Below are 26,776 nucleotides of genomic sequence, written 5' to 3'. Positions count from 1 at the left end.
TACCTTTGCCAGTCTCAGGTGCCTTCTCACTCCGTGATATGTGTGCTACAAGCTACCAAACGTAATGTAGTGATTTGATTTCTCTGAAGAGAACTGCTGTGTCGTTGCTGTCATTGGTAATGATTAAGGTTATTCTCTTTGGTTCTTGCCCAGTCCCTCCTCCAGTGGAATCTCGGCAGTACCTCTCTTTGCCTTTAGTTCATAATCAAAATATGATTTCCTTAATTAATTAATTAATTTTTTGGCCGCTCAGCTTGCGGGATCTTTGTTTCCCGACCAGGGATCAAACCCAGGCCCACGGCAGTGAAAGCGCCAAGTCCTAACCACTGGACCGCCAGGGAATTCCCAGATTCCTTTAATTTATATCTTCTTCCTTTCCCCATTTCATCAATACAGGTAGCAGGAAAACTCATCTGTTTACAAAGATCGCTCCCTCTTCTTTGACCATGTTCCTGAGAAATTCAGTGACTTTTTAAGGGTTTAAACAGTCTCTTACATTACTCACCCTACCTCATGCCACCCAACAATTTGGATATAACAAAACATTTACATACTGTATAAATTAGGCAATGAGAAGAGGTCATTTTGACTCCTAAGTCGTACCTAGAACACAAGGTTATAAACCTTATAGATGACACACCTACCCATTTCTAGTTTTTAGTGTATGTTTTAGAGATTATATATCAGTGTTCTGTTAACTTATTGCATTTTACTTAAGAGATGAAGCTGGTATATTCTCCAAGGAATATACTGTGCTTTGGGTTTAGTGTTTTGGCTTATATACAGCTAAGAGGCCAAAGAAAAAAAATCATGTGCTTCAGTCTTTCTAACTGCTTGTAAGTTAATTTTATTTAGTAACACCAAAGAACTAATATTAGTGAAATATTTTTGTACGTGTCTCTTTTTATTTGAAGGTCATCAACATTCCATAATTTTGTCAAAATAGCACTAACCAAAAACCCCAAAAAAAGACCAACCGCTGAAAGACTTCTGACTGTAAGTCATTGAATTTATAGGAGTATTTTCTGTAGTCATGCAGTAATTAGACATATCACTGGAACAATAGTATTTAGATTTTTAATATAAAAATGTTAGTGATCTCTTACAGCAGGGGTCAGCAAACATTCTGTAATGAGCCAAATAGTATATATTTTAGGCTTTGTGGGCTATACAGTCTCTGCTGCATCTCCTCAGTTTTGCCGTGGTAGCACAAAAGCATCCATAGACAGTATACATGAAAGGTATGGCTTTAGCACCCAATAAAACTTTATTTACAGAAGGAGGCAGTGCACCAGATTTTGCCCATGGATGGTAGTTTGCCAACCCCTGCCTTGGAGAAAACTCTTAAAAATGTTGCTTTCATCTAAAATTAATTGCTTTAACCACATAGCACGGGGAGATCAGCTCGGTGCTTTGTGTCCACATAGAGGGGTGGGATAGGGAGGGTGGGAGGGAGATGCAAGAGGGAGGAGATATGGGAATATATGTATATATATAGCAGAATCACTTTGTTGTACAGCAGAATCTAACACACCATTGTAAAACAATTTACTCTAATAAAGATGTTTAAAATACAAATACATAAAATTAATTGCTTTTCTTGGCTTCTTATGTAAATTTATAGAATGCCCTTATGTGTGCATGTCTTTATAAAATACTTTTATATTAGAAAAAGTTGATGATTATAAAAATCTAAGAAAACTTTATTTAAATATTATAAAATTTAATTATGTATCTTACTACATTAACATAATTTTATTGAATTAAATATATGCAAATATAGATGCTTTTTTCTTATTGTGATATGGACTGTACCTCAGTATTCATTTGCATATTATTATAATGACATGCATAAAAATGTCATTGTTATAGCCAAGGTTGTAATTTGACAACCTAACATGGATTGGTTAACTTTAAATAGAGAAATTATTCATGTTATAAATTTACCTCACAATGGTTCTTTAGCTTTATAATATATAATTATGAATTCTCTGATTAATATTTTTACTAACACATTCTCTAATTTATTTGCATTAGTAGGCTTCCATATGCTTGTCTCTGATAGTTACTGAATGGAAAAGAACAAATAGCAATTTCTATGAGCCATAGATATAAAAGCATACTCATGAAGTTTTGTTTTGTTTTGTTTTTACTTAGCATACATTTGTAGGACAGCCAGGTCTCTCTAGGGCCCTAGCAGTTGAATTGTTGGACAAAGTGAATAATCCAGACAACCATACACATTACACCGAAGGAGATGATGATGACTTTGAGGTAAGGAATGCTTGCAGTCTAATATTTGAAAACAAATGTTTAACGTGGCCTTAGACTTTGTTTTTTAATTCACTCTTTTAAGTTAGTTGAAATAGATTTAGTAACAAAGATTAATTAGCAGTGTAAACTACACTTGTCCTGCTCATAATTACCAGTTGATACTTTTCTTAATCCTAGTTTTGGGAAGGAACTAGGATTACTGTTCTTAGCATTATAACATTTTGTTTTCTTAGTTGGTTTGCTTAAAGTTATTAAGAGGTATCTACAATTAGAATCACATCTGTGCCTTTTTCCTCCCAAAATCCACAAGTGTTTCCTCCCTAGACCTCAGCTTCTGTAGTGAGAGTTTGATCTTTTCCAAGACAATACAGGTTTTAGGAGCATTGCTTTGCACTAGGAGAACACAAGTTTAGCCAGAGCACATGTACATATTATTTTTCACAAAAGAGACTCCTTAGAAATCCATGTGGTCATTTTTTTTTAGTTTCTCTGTTACACAGATCATTAACAGAATACAAATCATTTTTAAATTAAGCTGAGGTTCCCATAGAAAAAGCTATATTTTCTAATACTTATTCAAAACTATTATTTCTTATGTAATTACATGTAGAGCTATTCATAACTATGCTTGTCTTCTCTGAAAATATGTAGAATTATTTTGAATATATTTAACAACACGACTTGTAAATCAGGAATGAGGGACTTCCTGCCCATTTTCGGATACCTGTTTATGCCTCTCTATATATAGCATAAATGTATTTTTCCACTGGTATCTCTTTCTCTCTTTTATGATTCCCTTTTATTTCTGTCTCTTCATTTCTCTTTATGCCTTTATATCCCTTTATACCTCTGTCTTCAGTTCTGGTAAGACTATAGGACTAAACTTTATGTGTTATTATTTATTGAAGGAAATTTTCTACTTCAGGTACTTAAGTTTCAAATTATATCGTATAAGTATCATGATAACTATTAACATTCATTGGGTAGTCTTCATGTACCAAGTGTTAGGCTAAATAATTTCCATGTTAACTCATCTAATACTTAAAACGGTCCTTGGCAATATGTACTATTACTATCCCCATTTTACAAATAAGAAATGAAGGAGAAAGAATAGAAGTAATTTCATTTGCCCGAGATCATATGCCTAGCAACTAGTGGAACCAGGATTTGGATCCAGGCAAACTGACTTTAGAACCTACGCTTAGTTAATATACCATCATTTCTATATATATACTTAATAGAAATTGTCATTAAACAGTCTTTACAAACTAATCATTGTCTAGTATATAACATAGTCTTGTCATGTCGTAAGGTACCCAGTGAATATTTTATTGAATGTTAAGTGAACTTTAATTGAAAATATTAAATAAACCAGCCATACATAGATTTCTTTTTACTTAAACCATCATTTGCAGACTTGTAATAATAAGATTTTAATCTCTTAAAAACTCAAAATTGTTCAAATTGTTTTAGTTTAAATGAAGCATTAGATATTACTTGATTCCTCAATTAGTGTTTCACTGGTTATGTAAATAACCAAACTCCTCTTTCATTCCCCACACAATTTTGCCAGGCTTCCTAAATCCACTCTTACATTTGGAATTCTCTATTTCTGTTTAATGATATCACCATAATTTTTAGTCCTTGAAGTGCAAAACCTTGTTCCAGGCAGTTGGAGACACAATAGTGGGTGAGATTGACATGATCCCAATCTTCAAAGAACTTACAGAATGGTCTCAAAGGAAACTTAGAAATACCAACAAATAATTTACAAGTGTGATAACTGTTACAAAAAGGGAAAGAGAGGGTGCTATGCAGGCATATTTTAGGGACAGGAAAGGACTCACTGTAGAAACAATATGTAAGATGAAAGCCTGAAGGATAAATAGTAATTAAAAGAAAAGACCAGTCAGAAGTGTTCTGAGCAAAAGGAAGAATAACATGTTTGAAAGCCCTAGTGATAAGAGAGAGTGTGGTATACTTGAGGAATTAAAGAAAAGTAAGTCTGTTAGAGCAGAAAACAAGGAAGGAATTTGGTGGGAGATTAGGTCACAAAGCTAGACATTTCAAATGAAAAAAAATGGGGGCTTTAAGGGCAGTAGAAACCATTAAAGGGTAAGAGAGTGATGTAATCAGATGTGCATTTTTTTTCCTTTAAAGATCTCTGACTTCAGAGTGGTGTTTTCATTCCTAAAGTCCTCTTAAGAGACTGTTGAAGTTATCCAGGATATAGATACTGATGTTTTGTAATAGGATGGTAGGGAAAAGATGGAAAAAGTGAACTAATTAAAGAATTATATGAGAGAGTTGGTGATTGGATGTAGAAATGAGGGAGGGGCATGATAAAAGGGTTACTCCCAGATTTTGACTTGAACAGCTGGGTGGATATAAAAGTGCCACTTGTTGAGATAGAAATACTAAAGATCAGATTTGGGAAGAAAGGTGAGTTCAGTTTTGTATATGGTGATTTTAATGTTGCACCAGATTTCCAAATGGAGAAGTCTTATTAGGAGTTAGATATGTGGTTATAGCTTGGGGAGAAAAGTTTGGACTAGAGATATAAATTAGAGAGTTATTAGATATAATGGTTGTAGTTGATACCTTAAAGAGTAAATGTGATCATCCAAGGGAAGCATGTAGAATGAGAAGAAGGCCTAGGACAGCTTTTGGGGGAAATTCCTCCCCAAAATTAAAAAATCTGGTACCCAAAAAGGAATGGCAAAGGATTAATAAAGAACATTAAAAGACAGTAGGAAAATTTCAACAAGAATACTGCCTAGAAGTTACATTAAAGAAATCTTTAGATTTAGGTGTTGGTGTTTGATTACTTTAAAGGGATAATTTGGGACTTCCCTGGTGGTCCAGTGATTAAGAATCCACCTTCCAATGTGGGAGACATGGGTTCCATCCCTGGTCGGGGAACTAAGATCCCACATGCTGCAAGGCAACTAAACCCGCATGCCACAACTGCTGAACCTGTGCACTTTAGAGTCCGTGTGCCACAATTAGAGAACCTATGTGCTCTAGAGCCTGGGCGCCACAACTAGGTAGAAGCCTGAGTGCTGCAACGAAAGAATGCACGTGCTGCAATGAAGATCCAGCGTGCCGCAGCTAAGACCCAACGCAGCCAAATAAATAAATAATTATTTTTAAAAAAGGATAATATAAAAATACTAGAGGTAAAGCTAGGCTGGAGTGGTTTGAAAAATAAATTTATTTATGAAATTCAGTTGTGAAAGAGGGGGATAAGATAGAGCAGTAGTTGGAGGAAAATGAGTTGACAGTGGATTTGTCTGTCTTCTGTCTCTCTATTTTTTGGCTATTGATTGATTGATTTTTTTTTCATATGGGGCAAAAAAGTTTAAACAGAATGCTTATTAAAAAGGATCCAATAGTTAGAGATAGAAGAGTCAAGAAGCAAGGTGAATAGGCAAAGTCCTTGAAAAGAAAGGAGAAGGTGAGATCTAGATTATAACGAGGGATTTGATCTTAAAGAAACACTTCTTGAAAGGCTTTCTTGGGAAATGTGGCATAGATGGTGCCTTGAAGACCTTGAGCTCACCTCCTCCAGTGGCCACACCAAATTTCAACTACCTATGAGAATGACCTGAAGACTAGCATAAAAGACTTTCCACAACTGAAGGCATAAATAAGGAACCACAATGAGATGGGTAGGAGAGGTGGAGACATGGTATAGTCAAGACCCGCCTCCCTGGGTAGGTGACCCACAAACAGGAGGATAATTACAATTGCAGATGTTCTCCCCAAGGAGCGAAGCATCTGAGCCCTGTGTTGGGCTCCCCAGCTGAAGGGTCCTGCACTGGGAAGATGGGGCCCCAAAACATCTGTCTTTGAAGGCCATCCTGGGCTTGCATACAAGAGAGCCAGAGGGCTGTAGGAAACAGAGACTCTGCTCTCATGAGGCGTGTACAAAATCTCACATAGTCCAAATCCTAGCACAGAGCCAGTAATTTGAAAGGAACCCACCTGCTGATCTTGCAGAACCTCTTGGAGTGGCAGGAGACAACTGGTAGTCCCCCTAAAGATATAGATGGCGACAGCTGTATTTGAGAGTTTCTTCTACCACTAGGACATCAATGCTGACAACCACCATTTTGGAGTCCTCCCACTACCCTATTAGTGCTGGGGGCTTATCTGCCCACCAGTGTGCTGGCACCAACCCTGAGCTTCTCTGATCCCCATAGCTAGCTGCCTTTGAACCTGGCCCTGCCCACCAGGAGACCAGCACCAGCCCTGGGACCCTGCACCAGTAAGGTCCTAGCAACCAACTGGGCCAGAAGCCATGCCTACCCACCAGCACACCCACAGTGGTCAGCCTTGCCACAACAGAAGGACCCACACAGCCCACATAGGGGGCATCCTTAGAGCATATAGCTCTGCTGCCCAGAGGGTGTGCTGTTGGATCCCATAGGATGTCTCTTACATAAGGCCGCTCCTCCCAAATTCAGGAAACATAGCTGATCTACCTAATACTTAGAAATAAACACAGAGAACTAGGCAAACAGAGGCAGAGGACTATGTTACACAGTCTACTGATAAAGAGTTTAAGGTAATAATCGTAAAGATTCTCAATGAACGCAGGAGAGGGATGGAAGAACACAGTAAGAATTTTAATAAAGAGTTAGAAAATTAAAAGGAGAACCAAACAGAGCTGAAGAATACAATAACTGAAATTAAAAACACACTAGAAAGAAATAATAATAGATTTGGTTATATAGAGGAACAGATCAGTGAACTGGAAGACGGAGTAGTGGAAATCACCTAAGCTGAAGAGGAAAAAGAGAAAAGAATTTTTTAAAAGGGTGGTTTAAGAGACCCCTGAGACAATATCAAGTGTACTAACATTCACATTCTAGGGATCCCAGAAGAAGAAAAGAGGGAAAGGAGCAGAGAACTTATTTGAAGAAATAATAGCTGAAAACTTTCCTAACCTGGAAAAAGAAAGAGAAACGAAGGTTCATACCAAGACCTATTATAATAAAAATGTCAAAAATTGAAGATAGAGGGCTTCCCTTGTGGCGCAGTGGTTGAGAGTCCGCCTGCCGACGCAGGGGACACGGGTTCGTGCCCTGGTCCAGGAAGATCCCACATGCCGCAGAGCGGCTAGGCCCGTGAGCCATGTCCGCTGAGCCTGTGCGTCCGTAACCTGTGCTCCACAACGGGAGAGGCCACAACAGTGAGAGGCCTGCGTACCGCAAAAAAAAAAAAAAAATTGAAGATAGAGAATCTTAAAAACAGCAAGAGAAAAGCAACTAGATATGTACAAGGGAACTTCCATAAGATTCTCAGCTGACTTTTCAGCAGAAACTCTGCAGGTCAGAAGGGAGTGACACATTAAATCCAAAGTGATAAAGGAAGAAACCTACAACAAAGAACACTCTGCTTGGCAAGGCTATCATTCAGTTTTGAAGGAGAGAGAAAGAGTTTTACAGACAAGCAAAAACTAAGAGAGTTCAACACCACTAAACCAGCTTTCAAAAAATGTTAAAGGGACTTCTCTAAGTGAAAAAGAAAAGACCACTATTAGAAATACCAAAATTACAAATGGAAGAATCTCACTGGCGAAGGCAAACATATAGTAAAGGTAGTAGACCAGTCATTCATAAAGCTAGTATGAAAGTTAAAAAATAAAAGTAGTAAAATCATCTGTATCCACAGTAAATAGTTAAGGTATTCACAAAACAAAAAAGATGTAAAACATGATGTCAAAAAAGCATTAAACATGAGGCAGAGGTAGGGGGTAAAAATTCAGGGTTGTTAGAATGTGTTTGAACTTGAGAGATCATCAGGTTAAAATAATTTTGTGTGTGTGTTGTTGTTGTTGTTGTTGTTATCTGTGAACCTCATGGTAACCCCAAACCAAAAACCTATAAGAAATACACCCTAAAGAAAGAGAAAGGAATCCAAACATAACACTAGTAATTAAATCACAAGGTAAGAGAGCAAAAGAAGAAAGGAACAAAAAAGAACTACAAAAACAACCAGAAAACAATTAACAAGATGGCAACACATACATACCTATCAATAATTACTTTAAGTGTAAATGGACTAAATGCTCCATTCAAAAGACATTGAGGGCTTCCCTGGTGCTGCAGTGGTTAAGAATCCGCCTGCCAGTGCAGGGGACATGGGTTCGAGCCCTGGTTAAGGAAGATCCCACATGCCATGGAGCAACTAAGCCTGTGCACCACAGCTACTGAGCCTGCGCTCTAGAGCCTGCAAGCCACAACTACTGAGCACATGTGCCACAACTACTCAAGCCCACACACCTAGAGCCCGTGCTGTGCAACAAGAGAAGCCACTACAATGAGAAGCCTGCGCACTGCAACAAAGAGTAGCCCCCACTCGCCGCAACTAGAGACAGCCCGCGTGCAGCCAAAAATAAAAATAAATAAAATAAAAGTTTTTTAAAGAAATTTAAAAAAAAAAGACAGGATGGATGAATGGACCCAAAAATGAGACCCCTATATATACTGCCTACAAGAGACTCACTTCAGATCTAAAGACACACACAGACTGAGTAACGGGATGGGAAAAGGTATTCCATACAAATGGAAATCTGTAAAAAGCTGTAGCAATGCTTATATTAGACAAAATAAACTTTAAAACAAAGACTGTAGCAAGAGCCAAAGAAGGACATTACACAGTGATCAAGAGATCAGTCCAAGAAGATGCAACAATTAAATATATATTTAATATATTTTAATATATATTTAATATAATATTTAATATATTTAATTAATTTATTTATTTAATATATTTAATTAATTTATTAATATTTAATATATATTTAATATATTAATAAATATATTAAATATATATTTAATATATATTTAATATATAAATATATATGCACCCAATAGGAGCACCTCAATATATAAAGCAAATGTTAATAAATATAAAGGGAGAAATTGACAGTAACACAATAATAGTAGGGGAATTTAATACACCACTTACATCAGTGGACAGAAGATCCAGAAAGAAGGAAACACTGGCTTTAAATGACACATTAGATCAGATGAACTTAATAGATAAAATAGAACATTCTATCCAAAAGCAGCAAAGTATATATGCTTTCAACTGCTACCTTCTCCAGGATAGATCACATGGTAAGCTACAAAACAAGGCTCAATAAATTTAAGATTGAAATCATACCAAGCATTTTTTCTCACCACAATAGTATGAAACCAGAAATCAACTACAAGAAACAAACTACAAAAACACAAACATGTGGAGGCTAAATAATATGCTCTTAACTAACCAATGGGTCACTGAAGAAACCAAAGAGGAAATCAAAAAATAACTGGAGGCAAATGAAAATAGAAACACAACCATCCATCCAAAGTCTATGGCATTCAGCAAAAGCAGTCTAAAGGGGAAGTTTTTAGAGATAGATGTCTACCTCAGGAAACAAGAAAAATCTCAAACATCTGACCATACACCTAAAGGAACTAGAAAAAGAAGAACAAACAAAACCAAAAGTTAGTAGAGGGAAAGAAATAATAAAGATCAGAGCAGATATAACTGAAATAGAAACTTTAAAAAAATGGAAAAGAACAATGAAACTAAGAATTGGTTCTTTGAAAAGATAAATTGATAAACCTTTAGCCAGACTCATCAAGAAGAAAAGAGAGAGGATCCAAATAAAATCATAAATGAAAAGAAGTTACTACTGACACAACAGATAATCGAGAGAATCATAAGAAAATAATACAAACAATTATACACCAATAAAATGGACAACTTAGAAGAAATGGATAAATTTCTAGAGACGTACAAACTCCCAAGACTGAATCAGGAAGAAATAGAAAATAAGAAGAGATGGATTACCATTAAGGAAATAGGATCAGTAATACAATAAACTTCCAAAAGTCCAGTACCAGTTTCACAGGTGAATTCTACCCAGCTTTTAGAGAAGAGTTAATAGCTATCCTTCTCAAAATATTCCAAAAAATTGCAGAGGAAGGAATGCTTGTGAATTATTTCTACAAGGCCAGCATCACCCTGATACTAGAATCAGACAAGAACACCACAAAAAAAAGAAGAAGAGAAAGTTACAGGCCACTATCACTGATGAACATAGATGTAAAAATCCTCAACAAAATATGAGCAAATCAAATTCAACAATACGTTAAAAGAATGATACAATACAATGTACAATAATACTGTACAATACTATGATCAAGTGGGATTTATCCCAGAGATACAAGAATGGTTCAGTATCCACAAATAAATCCATGTGAGACACCACATTAACAAATTGAAGAACAAAAATCATGATCATCTCAGTAGATGGCAGAAAAAAGTTTTGACAAAGTTCAACATCCATTTATGTTAAAAAGTCTCATCAAAGTGTGTATAAAGGGAGCATACCCAACATAATAAAGGTGCTATATGACAAAACTACAGCCAACATCATGCTCAACAGTGGAAAGCTAAAAGTATCTCCTCTAAGATCAAAAACAAGGCAAGGTTGCTCACTCTTGCCACTTTTATTCAGTATAGTATTGGAAGTCCTAGCCATAGCAGTTAGACAAGAAACATAAGTAAAAGGAGTCCAAATTGGAAAAGAAGAAGTAAAACTGTCACTGTTTGCATATAACGTGATAGTACATATAGAAAATCCTAAAGATGCAGTAAAAAAAGAAAAACAACAACTGTTAGAACTAATAAATGAATTCAGTAAAGTTGCAGGATACAAAATTAATATACAGAAATCTGTTGCATTTCTATACACTAAAAATGAGCTATCAGGGAAATTAAGAAAACAGTCCCATTTACAATTGCATCAGAAAGAATAGGGACTTACTGGCAGTCCAGTGGTTAAGACTCTGTGCTCCCAATGGAGGGGGCATGGGTTTGACCCCTGGTCGGGGAACTGAGATCCTACATGCCACATGGCACAGCCAAAAAAAAAAAAAAAAAGGAAAAATATACTGTGCTCATGGATTGGAAGAATTAATATTGTTAAAATGACCATATTGCCCAAGGCAGTCTGCAGATTCAGTGCAATCCCTATCAGAATACCAATGGCATTCTTCACAGAACTGGAACAAACAGTTCTACAATTTGTATGGAAACACAAAAGACCCCAAATAGCCAAAGCAACTTGAAGAAGAAAAATAGAGCTGGAGGAAGCAGACTCCCTGATTTCAAACTGTACCACAAAGCTACAGTAATCAAAATAGTGTGGTACTGGCACTACCACAGACACATAGATCAATGAAACAAAATAGAGAGCCCAGAAATAAACCCACATTTATATGGGCAATTAATCTATGACAAAGGAGGCAAGAATATACAGTGGTATACTCCCAATAAATAGTATTGGGAAAACTGGACAGCTACATGCAAAAGTATCAAGCCGGACTACTTTCTCATATCATATACAAAAAGTAACTCAAAATGGATTAAACACTTAAACGTAAGACCTGAAACCATAAAACTCCTAGAAAAAGAACATGTGTAGTATGGCCTTTGACATCAGTCTTAGCAATATTTTTTAGTATATGTCTCCTCAGGCAAGGGAAACAAAAGCAAAAATAAACAAATGGGACACATCAAACTAAAAAGTTTTTTGCACAGCAAAGAAAACTCAACAAAACGAAAATGTCACCTACTGAATGGGAGAAGATATTTGCAAATGATATATCCTGATAAGGGGTTAATATCCAAAATATACCAAGAACTCATACAACTGAATATCAAAAGAAAAAAACCCAAATAAAAAATGGGCAGAGGACATGAATAGACATTTTTTCCAAAGAAGACACACAGATGGCCAATAGACACATGAAAAATGCTCAACATCACTAATCATAAGGGAAATGCAAATCAAAACCGCAGTGAGCTATCACCTCACACTTGTCAGAATGGCTAGCATTAAGAAGACTGCAAATAACAAGTGTTGACACTGGTGTGGAAAAAAGGGAATCCTTGTGTTATTGCTTGTGGGATTGTAAATTGGTGCACCCACTATGGAAAACAGTATGGAGGTTCCTCAAAAAAATTAAAAACAGAACTGCCATATTATCTAGCAATTTCATTTCTAGGTATTTACCTGGAGAAAACAAAAACACTAATGTGAAAAGATACATGTACCAACATTACTCACAGTAGCCAACATATGGAAGCAACTTAATGGATAAAGAGGATATGGTGTATATATATACAGTGGAATATCACTTAGCCATTAAAAATGAAATCTCATTTTTGACAACAGGGATGGATCTAGAAGCTATTATGCTAATTAAATAAGTCAGACAAAGACAGATACCACATGATCTCATTTATATGTGGAATCTAAAGAATCTAAAAAGCAAAACAAAATAAAATGAAAACAGACTCAGATACAGAGAAGAAACAGGTGTTTGCCAGAAGGGAGGCTTGTGGGTGTGGGCAAAATAGGTGAAGGGTATTAAGAGGTACAGACTTCCAGTAATATAATAATTAAGTCACAGGGTTATTATACACAGCATAAGGAATATGGTCAGTAATATTAATTTTGTATGGGGACAGATGGTTACTACACTTATAGTGGTGATCACCTCTTAATGTATACAAATGTCAAATAATTCTGTAGTACATCAGAAGCTAAAATAATATTATGCGTTAAATATATTTCAGAGTAACAAAAAAAGAAAAATACTTCTTTCTTTGCATTAAAGAGGAAGATAGTTTGAGAGTATAGCTAGAAGTTATCTTCTATTTGATTTCTGTTTTCTTTGTGAGCTAGGTGGCAATGTCGTCTCCTGAAAGTGTGGAGGAGGTGGGTTTGAAAAGTGTGGTGAAGCTATGAAATAGTAATTGAGAAGAATGGATGGGTTAAATGACTAGAGAAGTGTTTGTGGGCAAACTTGAAGGCTCAGATGAGATTAATTTTCAATGTGTAATTTTCCTCCAGCAGTGATTGGTACTTCAGATATTAACCAAAGGTAGTTAGTTTAAGTCTTCCAGGGTTGTCATTTTGGTATACCATTGTACAGAAGGATGGCAGGGGTTGGGGAGGGGAGGCAAATCAAATTTAGGATATATGCAAGAGATTGCTTGAAATTATGGGCCACCAACTCTAAACTGGATAGGAAAAAAAGTGAAGATCAGAGAAATGCATGTGGAGAGTGAGAAAGTAATGGATGGATGGACTTGAGATTTCAGTGTGAGCATTTAAAAATTATTGGAGTAAATGAGAGAGTAAGTTCAAAGGATGAGAAGTTTGGAGTATTATGTGAATTCATATATCAGAGCGGATGACAGAGTCCAGGATATGATTTTAGTAGTGTAGAGTGCATTGAAGTATGGTAGAAGGTCTTCAGAGATAAGGTCAGAAAACTTAAATCCAGAGCAATGGTCTTTTGAAGTCCTTTGGTATGATGGTGGGTCTTAAAGTAGAGAAAAAGACATCTGAGCCCCTGTCCGAGTCATCAGTGAATGAGAATGAGTCATCAGAAATTTGGTAGATAGGGGTTGAGCTGAAGGCATTGTTTCAAAAGATCAGGAGCTTATACAAAAGGGTGGAAGTGGTAAGCTTTCTCCCTTAGTTTACTACAATACTCTTACTCAGTCTCCTTCCATATAGTATTTCTTCCCTCCATACCCTCTTACATACTTAATCAGGTTACTCTTAAAGCTGACTCTTGTGACGGCACTCCCTTTCTGTAGAATCTCCAATAAATTCTTTTGCCAAGACATTCAGGGCCTTTCATGATGTGGCTCATCCTCAAGTCTGTCTTTCCAGCTTTGTCATCTCTTCACTTAATGTTCACTGTAGTCAAATAATAACCAACTCCAATTCCCCTAAACACTCCACAATTTCCTTTTTTTCTTGTATCACTTTGTTCGTATTCTTTGTGCTGTCTAAAATGCTTTTCCCACCTTGCTGCACATTCAATGCCTACTTGTCCTTCTAGGCCTCACATAAGATTACAGCTTTGTCCCGAAGAATTTCTTTACCCTTTCAGGTGAAAGTCATTTCTTCTTCCCCTGGGCATTAATAGTAATCTTAATGAATGCCACTTATCATTTTCTAATCTTATAAGTGTTTGTGTGTCTTATCTTCTTAGAGTATAAGCTCTTTTGAAGGTAACATTTCCATCTGATTTTCTTTGCATCTCTTCAGTATTTTATACAGTATAAACATGGACTAAATGAATACACTTTTAAAGTATCTTAGTGTTCATTTTTAAAAATATTTATCCTACAATTTATTAGTAAGTAGTCCTGCTTGTCAATAAATAATAATTTAATTAAAAAGAAAAAGTTTGACCTTCTAACTTTGTCACTGAATTTTTTTAAAGTATATGTATTATGTTTATATTCACAGCCCCATGCAATCATTCGTCATACCATTAGATCTACAAACAGGAATGCCAGAGCTGAACGGACAGCTTCAGAAATAAATTGTATGTGTTTGGTATACATTTTCAATTGGTGGTTTTGGAGGGTTGAGCTGGGTGTTCTTATGGAATTTTTTGGAATAATAAAGTCTCACTAACTGTGGCTACATACTTTAACATAACAGGATACCTCTAAAATAAAGGCTGCTTTTCTGGCTTGTAATGGAATTCTCTTGGTTTTATAATTAAATAGTTTTTATTTTCTAATTATAAAGTCAATATATGTCTATTGCAGAAAATTTGCAAGAGGAAAAAAGTAGAAAATTAACATTGCCCATAATCATATCACCCAACACCAGCCCACAGATAATATTTTGCTGAATTTCCTTCATGTTTTTTCACATATAGTTTTACATGACTGAATTTATACTATACATAAAATTTTGCTTAACATAGTCAAAAGTATTTTCTATGTATTCGCCTAGGCTTTGTAACCATTATGTTTAATGGTTTTATCCTCTTTTATTGAGTTGATGTATTGTAGCTCCTATTGTTGGACCTTTGGGTTGGTTTCAGTTTTTTAAGTCAAGTTAACAATAAGGTGAATATTTTCTAAAGTGCATATTTAAAGGGGGAAATTGATTTATATTTGTCATTTTAGCCACATTAATTTGGAAGAACAGATTTGCAAAGAATTTTTAGCTATAAGTATATTGACTTAAATGCATAATTGTTTCAAAAGAGATTTAAAGTAGTTTACATTAAAATAAGCCATAAATAAAAATTATAAACCACAATGGAGGAAGATAATTTATTATATATTTAGGCTAATTAGAATTATTGCAGATGAGCATTTTGTTTTTTTGAAACCAGACATTTCTAGCTTTCTGGATACAGCTTTGGAAATCTAGGTCATTGGAGAGTTAGAATGTCCTTCCCATATCAGTTGTTTTAGTCAGATCTTTTCAAAGTTACACCAATAATTCGACATTTTCTGTGTTTGTTAGTCCCAGATTGCTGATATGTTCTTATGCTATCTTCTTATATAATCCCCAGTGAACTCTCTGGGCTTCCAATACCAGACAGAAAAGTAGCAAAGTTATATTCCATTAAAAGCTATTGTGTTTATTTTATGCAGCTGTATAGTATTCAATTAATGTAGTCTAAGTGTATCTTTTCTTGTATAGCTTTTGTCTTCTGTGTCATATTTAGTAAGGTCTTCCTGATTTTAAGGTTATAAAAGGATTTTCCTATTGTTTCTTCTTGTATTTTTACAGTCTCATGTTTTTAATATTTAAATGTTTGATATAAGGTATTAACTTATTTGGTAGAAGGTATGAAATATGAATTCAACTTCAGTTTCATTCTAAATATCTACCCATTTGCCTCAATGCTATTTATTAAAAACTTGATATTTTTGCTAATAGATTTGATATGCCATCTTTATTATGTACTAAATTGCCACATATATTTTAGGGCTTTTTCTGGAAATTCTATTCTGTTACATTAATATACCTAGTCCTGTGCTGGTCTCATACTTCTGATTATTATCTTTATAATACCTGTTAAAGTCTGATAGAAATAATCCTCCTCCTACTGTCCCTCACCCCCTCCACACAAACACACACACAAACACCATGTTGCTGTCCTTTTCTGTTATGATATTTGGCTATTATATTTTCCCTACATAAATGTAAGAATCAGCTTACCAAGTTAAAAAAAATCAGTGTTTTTACTGAGATCTCATAAATTTGTACACTAACTTATAAGTGTCTGGAGTACTAATATCTTCATGGAGTGAGTCCTATGTGTTTCATGTACCAGACAAGACAGTAGAATTGAAGTTCATTTTATTGGTCGATTTATCTTTAAATTCTCCCAAGTCTTCTTTTGTGTCCATCAGGATTGTTTTATAGTTTTGTTTTTGTTTGTTTGATAGATTTCATACATACCTAGTTAGTTCTATTCTTAGTTTTTTGTTTCAGTTTTTTACATTGATCTGATAACTTACATATAGTAAAATACTTAAGTGTACTGCACAATGAATTTTTAAATTTGTATACACTCATGAAACTACCACCCAGATCAAGACATAAAACATTGTCAGAATCTCTGAAGGCTTCCTCATGCTCCTTCACAATCAGTACCCTTCCATCTTCCTGTATCCCCCTGCCCTCCCACTGCCCAGGCTAATCACTATTCTGATCTCTGTCACTGTAGATTGGTTTTTACCTGATTTTGATCTTAAGATAAATAGGATAAACCAATATGCACCTTTTTTGCCTGATTTCTTTTGCTCAACATTATGTCTGTGAGAGTCATTCGTGTCATGTGTAGCAATAATAGTTTATTGTTTTCATTGTAATGTAGTATTTCATTGTATGATTATACCACAATTTATCCATTCTTTACTTGACAGGCATTTGATTTGTTTCCAGTTTGGGGCTATTAGGATTATTATAATCATCCTTACTATGTGTTTTTAGTTGATATAACTAATTATGATGATCCTGGCCTGATCTAAGACCACCAGGGACAAATGTATAGTGCAACAAAGTCAGGTTTATTGACTCCTTGCAATGAGGGAGAACACATACCAGAGGAACCATGGAACATCTCATTAAACAGGAAAAGAAGAGTTAGAGCGTTTTTGGAAAAAGTGGAGTTCAAGTGAAATTTAGGTGAAAACTTAAAGCAAAGTAGGGATGTGTATGAAAGAGTCTATACTGTAAAAATAGACTCAGAAGCCTGTTTCCTTGGAAACTTGGAATGTTGTATTCAGTAACCCCTTTATTTGAAGCTCTGTATGTATGTTGGAAACTGAGGCTGCTTCTCTCTCACTGACTTAAATCTTCCAGGCAAGAATGGAATGGTTCATTTTAATGAATATGATTTCATACAGCAAAGTTTCTGACAGTCTGTGATTTTAGAGAATGATGTTTCTCAGTAAGACAGCATTGGCAATTCAGGGGGGCGGGTCATCATGTGATACTTTACATGTGCAGCATATCCTTGGGAGAAACATTGTTTCTTCTTGACTTTGCATTTGGATTTGTGTCTGTCCTCCCAGTCTGATGAATAGCAAGGCAGATTACTTTCTTATTCTGATCCAGATATGGGTGTGTTACCTAAATTCCCTATTTTTTTAAAAAAAAGTTTTCATCTGAAAAGTCACCTTTTGGTTGAGTCCAGTTGATGCCGAAAGCTCGGCCTCTGTGCACTGGTGCCAAATCGAATCTCGGAGACAGAGTTTGGGGTGAAGTAGAGAAGAATAGCTTTATTGCTTTGCCAGGCAAAGGGCGACAGAGAGGGCTCCTGCCCCTAAAAAGTATGTGTTCCAACCTGGGAGGATTTGATGAGGAGTTTTATAACAACCGTTCAAGGGTGGCGTTGCTGATAAGATTAGAGTATGTGAAGGGCCTCCACTCTTCTAATCTGGCCTCAGGTAATCTTGATGAGCTTCTCTGGTTCTTTTAATGTAGCCTCAGGTGGTCTTTCTCTGGTATGAAGAATGCTGACCTCTTAAAAGAGCTTAAAGGCATTGTTATGTGTATCCCTTGAGGTGGAACCAGGACCCTGCCCCAAGGCTGCACTATTGTCCCCTGGCTGCGCCTCCCTTATCTTTGCATCCCTTCCGGGATTAGCAACAGTTCGATTCTGCCCTTTGGAATTCAAGGAAGGTCATGGAGGCTGGAGTCAAGAGAAGGGACAGAAAGGCTTCCGTGCCCAGGAGCCCCATAGGGTCCTTGTTCGGTTTCACAGTTACCTAGGAAGCCAACTAATTACAAAGAATTGGCACCAAAGGGATATGAGAGGTATCAACAAAGAAAATGACTACCTAACTGTCAGTTTAAGTGTATGATTTTAGCTGACTCACAAGTAAATTTTAGCCAGGTATTTGGACTCATACCAAGGACTCACTAAGGTTACACAGAGCAGTATTAAGAATAAAGACTCTACAGGTATCATGATTAGGAGGTAACAAGTCTGTCAACAATCCAAAAGTTTCAACTGGCAAAGGAAGAAAAAATGTAGCTCAAGAGCTATAGTATGCACATTAAAGTATGATAATCAGTGTCTTCGGTCATCTTTTTCCATGGGTCTTGGGCAAATGATTCATTTCGTGTTGTCATCAGCTAGATTCAGTAGACTTGTGTAGAAACTGATTTTTGCAGTCATCTATTTCTGAAGATTTTTTTTCATCTCCAGTTTGAGATGTCCTACTAAGACAATCTTGCACTGATTTAAATTGGCCCATGTCTCTATAATTAAGAGACAGGAATACAAGGATCATCACCCTGTTTTACTGTCGTGTTAGTTGTTAACAGTACCTGGCAGAGATTCTATTTATTGAGGTTAGAGAGAAGTTTTCCAGAAGGCAGTTTCTGAGTTGTAAATGAAAAGTTTATTCAGAGGAAACACTTCTTGGACATGTTTGAGTATAAAACTGTGTGTACTGTACAAGTCTCAGCTGTATTAGTCTGTAATAATGTAGAAACTGGAGTTGGGGGCAGTATTCCCAGATGTATAAGACGCTCAGTTTTGGGTTCATTGGGAGAGAGTTAATGGGCTCCTAGGGAATTGACCTCATTTTCTTTCAAGCCAAACAAATAAAGAAGCAAAACCTACTTTAGGCTAAGGAGATCTAAGAATTTCTGAAAGTTTACCCAACTTAAGTTTGAAAATTCCATTTGTCCCTTTTTATTTCATGTGAAGACGGCAATGATAAAGGTGATAGAGATTTTGAGATGTATTGTCTCACAAATCTCCTTAGTAACAGTTCTAGAGAAGTGAGTGTTTAGCAGGTAAGTAATTAGAGCTCTCCCAGGTAGGAAACACAAACTCAAGCAGCATTTTTTGGCCATTGTTAAAGTTGAGCCTTTTTAAACAACCTTTGATCCATCCTAGAAATAGATATACAATAACCAAAACAAAAGTATTTGTTGTCAGGAAAACTATTTATGAAAAATTATCTGAAGTATAGCATACCCATATGTTCTTCTACATTGGTATTTTTTAAGTTGCAGGTTGCAACACAATCCATGACATCAATTCAGATTCTTTTTTAAAGGCACAAAATAGCAAGTATTTAAGTGCATCAGTTGGATTCTTAATAGGTACTATACCTTGAAACTTCTGTGGATTTTTTTTGTTTGTTGCTTTGTTAGCAATTTGACTGTGATGTGCCTAGGTGCATTTTTCTTGTTGTTTGTTCTATTTAGTGTTTATTGAGTTTCTTAGATCAATGAATTGATATTTTTCATCAAATTGGGGACACTGTTTCTTAGTTTTTCTGTCCCAGATTCCCTCTTCTCCTTCTGGGACTCCAGTTACATGTTAGACCACTTGATGTTGTTTCATAGGTCACTGAGGATCTGTTCTCCCTGACCCCCGTAAACACACATAAGATGTTTTTGTTCTCTATACTTAAGTTTAGTTTCTGTTGCCCTAATTTTAAGTTCATTGACCTTTTTTTTTGTAGTGTTCAGTCTGCTATTTAAGCCCATCAGTGAATTTTATTTCAGATATTGTATTTTCTGGATCTAGACTTTCATTGAGATAGATAGGTAAGATAGATAGGTAGATAGGAAGAAAAATGGATCGATGGATGGATGGATGGATGGTTACATACATATATAATATACATACATGTATAGTTTCTATCTCTCTACTGATAATTTCCATCTCTTTACTTATTGTGTCCATCTTTTCTCTTAAATCCTTGAATATATTTATAATAGATGTTTTAAAGTCCTTGTGTGCTAATTTCAACATATGTGTCATCTCTGAGTCTATATCTATTTTTTTAAACTGGTTTTGATTTTTATTTTTTTCTACTTCTTTATTCATTTTTTTATTATATCTTGGATGTTGTGATACAACATTGAGTGTCTGGATTTTGATCTCTTTATTTTAGAGTGTTTAAAGCATAAATTAACTGGTAGGTCATTGCAGTCCTTTCAAGGCCTATGTCAGGTTTTACTACAATATTCAGCAAAGTCTTTCCTCTGGGTGGAAACTCATTTCTTTCCTGGTACTGTGTGATCACTAGAACTTGTATTTAGCTTACAGCACTGTGTTAGCTGTTTTTCTGACATACCTTGCATAGTCTTGCTTTGCTTGTGGGCAATTTAGTATGCAACCAAAGACTTCTCTAAGGAGACATAGTTTTCTCATTTCTGGCCCTCTGCCCTTCAAATTCCCACTGCCTAAGCAGCCCCAAACTATAGTCTTTCTTTCCTGCACCCAGTGAAACTCTCTCTTTGGGTTCTACTTTCTTGGAAAGTACCCCCACGCAGAAATCAGGGGTGAGTGGGGATCTTAACACCATCTTTCAAGGATTACAACTCTGTGATATCTGTTAACCCATTGCCTCAAAATAATTGCTTCATATAGCTTGTATGCACACATGTATTTGTGTTACATGTTGTAGTTGTTTATAGCAAAAGGGTAAGTCTGATTCCTGTTACTTATTATACCTATAATTATTATGCCTATAATAAGTAACATTTTTTAGAGATAAATGAGGATGTATAATAGAAGACCTCCCCATCTTTGTATTTTTATAAGCCAAAGACACACCCAAAGGTACTGCCAGGATTTTCTTTAAAGCAAAACAAAACAACTTGGAGTCCATTCTTGCACACAGAACAATGATACTGGAGACTCTAGCATTCTTTGCCATAAAGCGTGGCTGTAGTAATTTTAGACTTGTCATGAGGAATTTGATTTTTTTTAAGGAATATTTTTCTTACATGTTAAAGTAAAACATCTTAAATGTTTATGCTGATATAAAAGAAATGAAATTGAAATTTTTATTTTCAATCATTGATACTGGTATGAATGGATGCAGTTGATATTTTACTATATGTTTAATTGAAATTTATGAGCTCATTTTTCTCTGGTAATTTTTTAAGTCTTGAAATTTGCTGATTATGTAATTATTGAAAATATTTTCTTTCTTTCCTTTCCATATTTATGCCTTTTATAATTTACCTCTAGACCTGCTTGCCACTATTTCTAGTTGTGACCAAAAAAAAAAAAAAAATCTTTAACTCATCTTTGTCTCAAATGAGTGAAGTGGTTCTTTGTGAATTATAGTAATGGCTCTTGAATTAAGATGTTTTTAAATTATTTTAAGAAGTACGTCATTAATGAACAACTTCTTTTTATTTTAGATTATTTTTGAAGAGTAGATACTATATTTTATGGAATGTCTTTGAAAATTTTATGGTGCTCGCTTCGGCAGCACACATACTAAAATTGGAACGATACAAAGAAGATTAGCATGGCCCCTGCGCAAGGATGACACGCAAATTCTTGAAGCAGTCCATATTTTTAAAGTTTAGTTTGACAATAACAAACACCTAATTAACGTTTCTAAATATAATACCATCCCTCCTGATGAGTTGTGGGTATTGCATACACTAACAACCATTTTATTAAAACATTCATTGCAGTTGGATTTGTTTTGGGATTCATGCATAATCCATTTAGTACATAGCAGAACTAACTCATTTTGAAGGAATTATAAATGAAATCCTTCATTTATAAGGATTTATAAGGAAATCCTACACAAGTCTCTCATTTAATTCACATTGTAGTCAAGGAAGGGGAAAGTTTGCCTTCAGAAAATTCTGTGGCTCTTCTGGGATCTTTGATGTGACCCTCCCTCGCTCTCTTCCTCCCTCCCTTCCTTCCTTCCTTCCTTCCTTCCTTCCTCCCTCCCTCCCTCCCTCCCTCCCTCCCTCCCTCCCTCCTTCCCTCCCTCCCTCCCTCCCTCCTTCCCTCCCTCCCTCCCTCCCTCCCTTCCTCCCTTCCCTCCCTCCCCTCCCTCCCTCTCTCTGGGAAGGTACCCAAAATGTGTTCATGCAGTGTACAGACAAAAACTGCAAAACTCAATCAATCAAACTTACATTCCTGGCTGCATTGGAAATTGGCACCCCCATTTTGGAAAAGTGAAAGCATTTCCTAGAGCTGAATACTTGTCTACCTTAAGATAGCAATTCTACTGCCAGGTACACACAGAAACATACCCATATGTTCACCCACAAGACACTTATTTGAATGTTGGTTGCTGCACTATTTGTAATAGCCCCAAACTGGAAACTACCTGAATACACACCACCAGTAGAATGGGTAAATAAATTATGGCATATTCCCATAAAGGAAGAGTGTACGGTATAGCAATGAGAAGGAACAATCTACAAAGCTCAGAAACAAGCAGAACTAATGCATGGTGCTAGAAGTCAGGAGAGCAGCTGTCCTTGGAGTGGGGAGTAAATGGGAGCGTTTGGGGTCTGGTAATGTTGCCTCTATCTGGCTTCTGGTTATGTAAGTGCTCAGTTTGTGAAAATTCATTGATTATAACAAATGCACTTTTATGCATGTTATATTTTAATAAAATTTGTGAAACAAACAAAAAGAAGGAAAATTTTATGACTTAATGTTTTTATTTAGTATAATAAATTATATAAGTACTCTGTATTGCTTTACAAATCTTGGTTTTAGGAATAAAGACAACTAGATACTTTTTGAAAGTGCTTTTTTTTAGTGTATTTTGTTTACCAAGATTGTATTTAGGAAACTTGTATCTCTATGATGCAAGTGTATATTTTAATTTTTTTGGTCTTTTAGTCACATTATATCTTAGAATTTTAAAATTCTGTGTACTTTATGAGTAGATAATAAGCCATCCTTTTCTCTGATTTACAGACTATTTCATATAAAAGAAGTTACTCTTTGATTATTAGGAATAATTCTAAAATTGGTCTCATTAGGCCAAATAAAATATACATTTAGGAAAATATAATCTTAGATTCCTGAATGCCATAGTAATATTTAATTTGACAAATATTTGTTCTTTTTAGATAATTATAGGTGATTTGGCAGGGCGCGGGGTGTTCATCCTACCATAAAGTTGTAGTTTAAATTAGTCTCAAGACAGAGTCTATAGCCTAGATAGAAACATCCTTAAAGTGTTTGTTTAGTCACCTACTTTTAATTAATTTTTTAAAATCTTTTATATACAAAATTGCGGTTTAATTTCCTGATTCCAACCAAGAATTAAGTAGAATTGTTAGGAAGATACCAAATTGTTACTTTCTTTTGGCGAACATAAAGGAAGGGGTCCTCTGTAGTAAAAAATTAAGAGTTTTTGTCTTTTCCTCTTTCTTCTCTTCTCCTCTCTCCCTTCCCCCCTCCCCAGTACACATGCTTCTCATCATATTTCCAGGATTGATCCTTTAAGATAGAATTTGTGAATATATGTTATATTTTACAGTTGACAAATTACAGTTTGAACCTCCTCTGAGAAAAGAAACAGAAGCACGGGATGAAATGGTAGGAATAATGACTTTTAAAGAATTTTCCATATTAAAATTTGAGAAAAGTTATAGTCAGGTGTACTTTGACTAAAGAACAAAGTAATAACTCTTCAGAGCATTGATTTTTTTTTTTTTTTTTTTTTTTGGTGGTATGTGGGCCTCTCACTGCTGTGGCCTCTCCCGTTGCGGAGCACGGGCTCCGGACGCACAGGCTCAGCGGCCATGGCTCACGGGCCCAGCCGCTCCGTGGCATGTGGGATCCTCCCAGACCGGGGCACGAACCCGTATCCCCTGCATTGGCAGGCAGACTCTCAACCACTGCACCACCAGGGAAGCCCCAGAGCATTGATTTTGATAACGCATTTCACACATTAAAGTTTGAAAAAGCTTCTGGTTAGGTGTATTTTGACTAGGGTACAGTGTGTAATATACCATTTTAACCATTCATTTTGACACTTCTGAGTCTTTTGAAGAATTCATATGAATTTATTAAGTATATGGAATTTGATGCTCAGCTTTAAGCTCTCAGGATCTTTTTACTTAATGATTCTGTTAGATGTGTAGTATGATTTTGCATTGCCTTACTGTTTTTAATATTTATTTGTTAATATAGCTTCTTTTTTTTTTTAACCATTGCTCTTATTTTGAGATTACTATTTGGTTAACCCTTTCCTTAACTAAAAAGAAAGAAACAATAGATTGAGCAAGATATTATTAGAGTCAGCCTAGATGTTATCCTAACATCTACTTTATTTTTAACTGATAGTAAATATAGTTTTTAGAGTAATTGTCTTCTGTTAATGGATCTCTTCATTCTTAACATCTGCAAGTGGTGCTCTTCCTACTGTATGTGTTGCTGGACAATAAATTTTCAATTTCCATGCTAGTCAGAAAAAGTGTGGCACCAGTAAATTAAAGGTGATTGAATAATACAGTGTTTAGTTCTCCATGCTAATGGAGTAGTGATGCACATAATTCAAAGTTAACATTTTTGTTTTGCTTTGGAATATACTTTACCAATATATTGGTAAAGAGGGCTTGTCACATTTTAAGCTGTAAGTATGTTTATACATTCTGTTAAGTTTAAGTCATCTAATAATGAGTTATTGACGTAAATGTGTCAAATGACAGCAAATGTAGCTAGAGATTAAACCGTTGAAAGCCAAGATGATTAATAATCATGACAATGAGTATGTTCTTGAATCAAATAAAATGAATGATACCTGTTATAAGGTAACATTTTAAACTCTTTTTTACCTTCACAGGGAGTGTCTTCAGACCCAAACTTTCTGTTACGGTGGAATCCTTTTGTTGATGGTGCAAATACTGGCAAGTAAGTTGTTTTTCTAGCTTAACTTTATTTTACTTAATTATATAAGAACAGTATTTGATGGGGAGTGCTTTATTCTAATAAGCTTTAATTTTTTTCTTATAAAAGTTGTACTATGCCTTTTGTCAGTGAAAAGCTTCTGACTTTTTAAAATTGCCCAAAGGCATAATGTGTTGATCATTAAGGTTTTGTGGTTTTGTTCTTTAAATCAAAATACAGTATGTGTGGTGTTAATATACTGAAAGATGAGCTACATGATCTCATGGGAAAAAATACGATAGTAGGAATCAGAAAGCCCCAGTTCCGTCTCTGCAATGTGGTTACTTCATATTCTAGACCTGTCTTTCCTCAACGATTAAGTGACAGGGCTGACCTAGATGAGTTGTTCCAAACCTATTAGTCCATTGCAGTGCCTAGAGAGCTCTTTGGAAATACAGATTCCTGAATCCCCACATTAGGCCTATGGATCTGGGGTTAGCAGAGTATGGCCTGTAAGCCTATAAACCAGATCTGGCCCAATGCCTATTTTTGTACATCCTACAAACTAGAATGATATTTACATTTTTTAATGGTTGAAAAAAAATCAAAAGAAGACCACTATGACCACTATATGATTCATAAAGCCTACAAAGTTTACTGTCTAACCCTTTATAGAAAAAGTTTGCTAACCCCTGCTATAGAATACAGTCTTTGGGAGTGGAATTTAAGAATCCTGAAAGCTTCCCAATTGATTGCAATGACTATGGATAAATGTGTGGAACCAGTGGGCTAGATGAGTGATTCTCAAGTTTTGATGTGCCTGGAGGATCACCTGGAAATCTTGGTAAAATGCAGATTCTGATTAAGTAGGTCTAGAGGGTGCATTTATAAAAGTTTCCATGGGAATTCCCTTGCAGTCCAGGGGTTAGGACTCTGCGCTTTCACTGCTGAGGGCCCTGGTTCAATCCCTGGTCGGGAAACTAAGATCCTGCAAGCTGTGTTGTGCAGCCAGAAAAAAAAAAAGTTTCCAGATGATACCTGGAAACTTCCAGGTGATACCTGGTGTTGCTCATCTGTGGACCCCACTTGGAGTAACAAAGGGTTTGATGATCAGCCATTTGAATCTATGATTCACTGTGGATTCCAACTCTAAAATTCTGAATCTCTTTTTCACTACTAAGTTTAATTTCATTTTTATTACATATTAAATGTTGCAAAGCATAACGGTAAAGTAAAAAATACTTCATATTCACTTTATAAAAACTCTATTTTATAGTCATACTAATACAGTTTGACAGAATGAGATCTTAGGTCTTCCTGTAGCTTTTAAAAATACTCTGTACCATGATCTAATTGTCTTTTATATCCCCTGAATAGAAGCAGATTTTAATGTACATGTAATGCTCTCTCTGTGTTTTATGTTATTGTCATTTATCACCATCTAAATTGCATTTTTCTCTTTGTATTAGATCAACCTCAAAACGTGCAATACCACCTCCCCTACCTCCTAAGGT

General features: G+C 35.7%; 1 protein-coding gene and 1 non-coding gene across 2 annotated transcripts in view; both read left to right on the top strand.

The window, feature by feature from the left end:
• Window positions 1-26,776, top strand: part of MAP4K5 (mitogen-activated protein kinase kinase kinase kinase 5) — a 139,674-nt gene that overhangs the window by 75,119 nt on the left and 37,779 nt on the right. Inside the window, exons 12-17 of the mRNA XM_004270042.4 lie at window positions 915-996; window positions 2,158-2,274; window positions 14,615-14,693; window positions 23,911-23,969; window positions 25,219-25,286; window positions 26,732-26,774. Coding sequence (XP_004270090.1) covers window positions 915-996; window positions 2,158-2,274; window positions 14,615-14,693; window positions 23,911-23,969; window positions 25,219-25,286; window positions 26,732-26,774 — 448 coding nt within the window. The remainder of the gene's footprint in view (window positions 1-914; window positions 997-2,157; window positions 2,275-14,614; window positions 14,694-23,910; window positions 23,970-25,218; window positions 25,287-26,731; window positions 26,775-26,776) is intronic.
• On the top strand, window positions 21,861-21,967 carry LOC117201408 (U6 spliceosomal RNA). The gene has a single exon (XR_004483427.1). It is a non-coding gene; the product is annotated as a U6 spliceosomal RNA (small nuclear RNA).

Source organism: Orcinus orca, chromosome 2 (assembly GCF_937001465.1).
Source record: "Orcinus orca chromosome 2, mOrcOrc1.1, whole genome shotgun sequence".
Taxonomy (NCBI): Eukaryota; Metazoa; Chordata; class Mammalia; order Artiodactyla; family Delphinidae; genus Orcinus; species Orcinus orca.
The sequence above is the reverse complement of the archived record's forward strand: the minus strand, read 5'-3'. Positions and strand labels throughout refer to the sequence as shown.